General features: G+C 49.6%; 1 protein-coding gene across 1 annotated transcript; it reads left to right on the forward strand.

Moving 5' to 3' along the window:
- Positions 1-1,010: 1,010 nt before the first annotated feature.
- On the forward strand, positions 1,011-4,188 carry DCTN3 (dynactin 3 (p22); the record flags this gene model as incomplete). The annotated part of the gene is made up of 5 exons (XM_009080423.1): positions 1,011-1,116; positions 2,010-2,093; positions 2,624-2,682; positions 3,377-3,436; positions 4,099-4,188. Coding segments are annotated over 5 exons (399 nt in total), but the record flags the coding sequence as incomplete, so codon positions are not given.
- Between the last annotated feature and the right edge of the window lie 468 nt (positions 4,189-4,656).

Raw genomic sequence — 4,656 nt, forward strand, 5'->3', positions numbered from 1 at the left:
AGAAAAGTGAGCGATCGCGGGCGGGATGCCGGGCCGGGGGAGCCCGAACCCCTGTGTGGCGTTTCGCTCCTCCGGACAAAACGCCTTCCTCTCTTCCACAGCGATCCCTTCAATTCTGGGCCCTTGGTTTGCGTATTTCACAGAATCATCAGATTTCAGGGGTTGGAATGGACCTTACGGATCGTGTAGTCCCCAACCGCCCGACAGGGACACCTCCCCACCAGATCAGGTTGCCCAAGGCCTCATGCAGCCTGGCTTTGAACACTGCCAGGGCTGAGGCAGCCACAGCCTCCCTGGCTGACAGAGAAATAAGTAGCTGGGAGAGATTTTTCTGCTCGCGGTTCTCCCCTCCTGCTGCCTGCTGTTTGCTCGATGACCACCAGCCTGTATCGGTGCAGGGATTTGTCTTGCCTGAAATTCAGCCCCTGAGCTCCTGAAATGAATTCCTGTGGGCTTGGACTTGTCGGGCAGACTGGAACAGCTCTGTCCATTGTGTGTGGTGGGAGCAATAGGGATCACACACAGATACTGCAGAACAGCTCTGGGGATCTGCCTCCCAACTTGGAGGTGTTGGGAACAGACATCAGAGTGGTGCTTTGTCCTGCAGAGCTGTCTCCTGCCCAGGATGGGTGGTTGTCCTCCAAGGCTGCAGTGCCTGTGCAGCCGTGAACAGTGTATTTGTGGATGATTTTAAGGACCAGGATGGAGGGCTATTGATTGCTTTTTTTCTGAGGGTGGGAGGAAGTAGATTTCACTCATCTCTGGTATCATTATCCAAACAGAAAGCAGGTGTTGCAGGTGTCCCTAAGAAAGCTGTTACTTGGCTTGAGCCAGTTGCTAGTTCTTGGCCCCAGTGCTCCAAGTCACATATTTTCAAGTCCAGTAGAAATTAACTAATGTGAAAAAAACCCAGACCCAAAGTGAGAAGTGTTACAAAGTAACCTGATGTGTAGTACAAGAGGAGGTTGCATTGTCAAATGCCATAACATCTCCTTTACCTCTTGTCTCCAAATCTGTTTTTCACTCCAGTTGAAGATGTAATAAAATACCTGGACCCTCAGTACATTGACAGGATGGCTGTGCCAGATGCCATGAAGCTGCAGTTCATCTTGGCAGGTATGGCATGAAATGAGAGGAAACATGAGCTTTTCGTAGCACCGCAGAAGGTGCCTTTTACCTGAGATGGATTGGGATAGATTTCTTTTCTTCAGTTGTTCAGATGTGGCACAGCACACTCTGTAGAACTATCGGAGAGGTGGTTTGTACAAGGACATCTGTCACACCTAGTGCTCCCTTGTGCACATCCACACTGCAGTTTTATCAGTTCTGATCTTCTTGTTATTGATCATTCACTTCAACACTGAATTCATCAAAGCTTGGCAAGAAAAATGAGCTGGAATGGTTTTCCTCACCCCACTTCCAGTACTCTCTGGGCTGTGACAAAAATAGAAGTGTTTTAAACACCACTTAGCCTTGTCCTCTTTTGCCCTAAATAATTTCATTTAGCATATGGTGGTATATAGTCTGTGAATGAAACTCCATGGAATCACAGAATCACAGGATGTTAAGAGGTTGGAAGGGACCTTAAAGATCATGTAGTCCCAATCCTCTGCCATGGGCAGGGACACCTCCCACTAGACCAGGCTGCTCAAGTACTTATCCAGCCTGGTCTTCAACACTGCCAAGGATGCAGAGCCTTCCTGGGCAACCTGTTCCAGTGCCTCACTACCCTCACAGTAAAGAACAACTTACAAAGATCTAACCTAAATTTCCCCTCTTTCAATTTGTATTCATTACTCCTTGTCCTATCACTACAACTTGGTGGAGATTCTCCTGCTTTAAATTGGTGTGAATCAAGACCCAGGGATGAGCAGCACAAAAATCTAAATAAAATAATGAACAAGGCCCTTTCTGTATAGTTAGATCAGCTGGAAACATTATCACTATTTGTGAAAAGCCAGAGCATCTTCTTGTGTTTACTGATGCTGCTTTTTGTCCCTCCCAACCAGAGGAACAGGTTATTCCTTCCCGTGCTGCCCTTCTGGAGCAGGTGAAGACCCTCCAGCCCATCTTGGACAGTGCCAGTATCCAAGGTATGCATATTCTTCTACAAGTCTGAGCTGCAAATGCCACCCCACAAGCTGTGGCCTGTCCTGTTTTCTTTTAAAACTGAGCCTCATACTAGGGAAGAGGACAGCTAAGCACACAGTCGTGTGAGAGTAAACTAGGTGCAAACTCAGTGATGTGTCTGCTCCTCCCTCGTGCTGCTCTAACCTCCCTTCCAAGGTCAAGGAGGTGATAAAGTAGGTTGGGAAGCAGCATGGCAGAGAGGGTGAAGACAGGCAGGTCATTCCTGCCTGTGAGCTCTTTTACATCCATAACATCCCTGTTCCTTGCACAGGCAGAGATGCCTTTCCAATTGCCTGCCATAGCGTTCATCCAAGTAGTTTACTCTGATGTAGTTCTTGAGCAGCCCTCGCTGAGGGCAATCCCTGGCTTATGTCATCCAGGAGCAATTAGCAGATAAACCTGGTATTTAATGTAGAGGGAGTGGTCTTTATTTTGGGAACTGTTCCCATGTGCTGTGAACCAAAGAAAATGGGTTTCTCCTCTGTGCTTTCAGCTGTTCCTGACCATGCAGCCAAACTGCAGCGACTCTCACAGATCCACATACAGCAGCAGGTACTGTGAATATTCCTATCAGCAACCCCTTGCCACCCCTGTATTTGCAACTACATGAATTGCTCATTTATAGCAGTTTTTGTGAATCCCAGCATAGGCATGCTATATATTTTTAGCACTTTTTTAAGTACTTTGAGGGGGAAGAGGAGCCAAAATTTCTGACAGTTCAGTCCCAGTTGTAAAATTGCTTTGCCTACCATATCCTGCTCAAAACAGAGCTTCGTATGACACATGGTAAGTAGCAGTGGGTTTAACCACCTGGCATTCCCCCTTTCTCTAGGACACAGAGATAAAGCATTGCACTCTTCCAGGATCCTTTTCTCTGAAAGGCTGTTGATGCTTCCACCCTATCACTTCACCTTTTCCTACCCTGTTTGAGTGCTTCTGGAGTGGGCAACTGCTAGCCTGGGCAGTTTTTTGCTGTCAGTTTCCATTCTGGGGCAAGCAGAGCCTGGATGCTGAGGAGAGGCAGGCAGTAGTGCAAGTTCTGGGGCTTTGGTCCTTCCACAGCACAGATGTTTGTGATCTTTCTCTTGACTGTGGAAACCTTTCCAGCTGCAGTGAGCAGCCACAGCCAGGAGCTAATCTCAGTACTGACCTTGGATGAGTTTCCCCCTGTGCTGTCAGGGACTGGAAAGGACAGATGTCTTTCAGCTGATTTATTGCTCATTCACTGCTGCTCCCCTCTTCACAGGAAAAACGTCATGACCTCACTGACAATGTCAAGACACTCCTTGAGGACTACAACAAAATGGTATCCTTTGAACCTCGGGCCTGACACAGCTGAATTGATCCCTTGTTTCTAGGCCTGCTGCCTCCATCAAATCCTGTTGGACCCTTAGCCCTGGGTTTAGCAGCCAGTGCCCATCCTGACATGGTGACACCTGTGTCCCATACTCCTCTCAGGGGCAGAGCTGAGGGACACAACTGCCTTTCTCTAGGACAGGAAGGGCAGGGCGTGAGCTGGAGCTGCAGTGCCAGATCCACTCTCAGCATGGCTCAGCACAAAGGAGCAGCCCGGGCTGTGTGCTGGTGCAGAGCTTGCAGGGGACATCGGCATCTCTGCCAGGTGACTGCTGGTCCCTCTGACCTGCCTGAGCCAAAGAGCAGCTTACCCTGGCTGCAGAGGATCCCAGCGCTGAGGCACATTCCAAAACCAGTGGGTAGGGAAGCTCTGCTCTTTTCTGTAGAAAGCCCTGGAATTGCAGTGGTACACAGTGTTCAGAAGTGCCTCCCCATGGTATTTGGTACTGTGCAGTGGCTCAGCACCTGCATGGTTTGAGTCCATGTAGGCTGCTTTCAACAGCTTGGTGCCCTGGGCCTTTCCCTCTCCCAAGGAACTGGGAGTTTAATGGTCTTGTCAGCGTGCTCTGACCTTGGTTTCTTCCTTGCAGTTTCCTTAAGAGTCGTGTCCAGACCCTGCTTCTCTCTAAGCAGTTTGTGCAGTGGAATGAAGTACTGATGCAGCTGGAAACAGCCAAGCAAGCCAAGCCTATGACAGAGTGAAGTTCAAGCCTGGAGCAGGAGAGACGGGACCCTGTGCCACAGCTTGCATCACTGGCCTTGGCATTCCCCGCGCAGCTGAGCATGTTGGAGTGACACCACGGGCTCCCAGGGGAGCCCAGTGCTGCCCCAGACCCAAGCCACACTACTTCATATGCTAGTCTTGTACCTCCCTGAAACGTGTTTGAGTTTCTAATGTATTTTGAAATCCCTTTCTGCAGTTACTGTGGATCGTAATTAAATCCTGAATTGCTTACAGGGTTGTCTTTCTCTGCCTGGGTGTGAGGAGTGGTCCTGGCACAGTGTGGTTTTGTCCAGGCAGGGATCTGCTCCTGGCAGCCTGCAGGAAACAGTGGTTTCTTCCAGCCTTGGGTCAAGGGCAGGTAAATCCCTTCCAGTCCCACAGCCTTCCATAGACTGTGGCACGTGCTCCTCCGGTTTGTGTGAGGTGCCTGTGCCCAGGGGAATCTG

This window comes from Acanthisitta chloris, unplaced genomic scaffold, assembly GCF_000695815.1.
Source record: "Acanthisitta chloris isolate BGI_N310 unplaced genomic scaffold, ASM69581v1 scaffold33418, whole genome shotgun sequence".
In the NCBI taxonomy this organism is placed as follows: Eukaryota; Metazoa; Chordata; class Aves; order Passeriformes; family Acanthisittidae; genus Acanthisitta; species Acanthisitta chloris.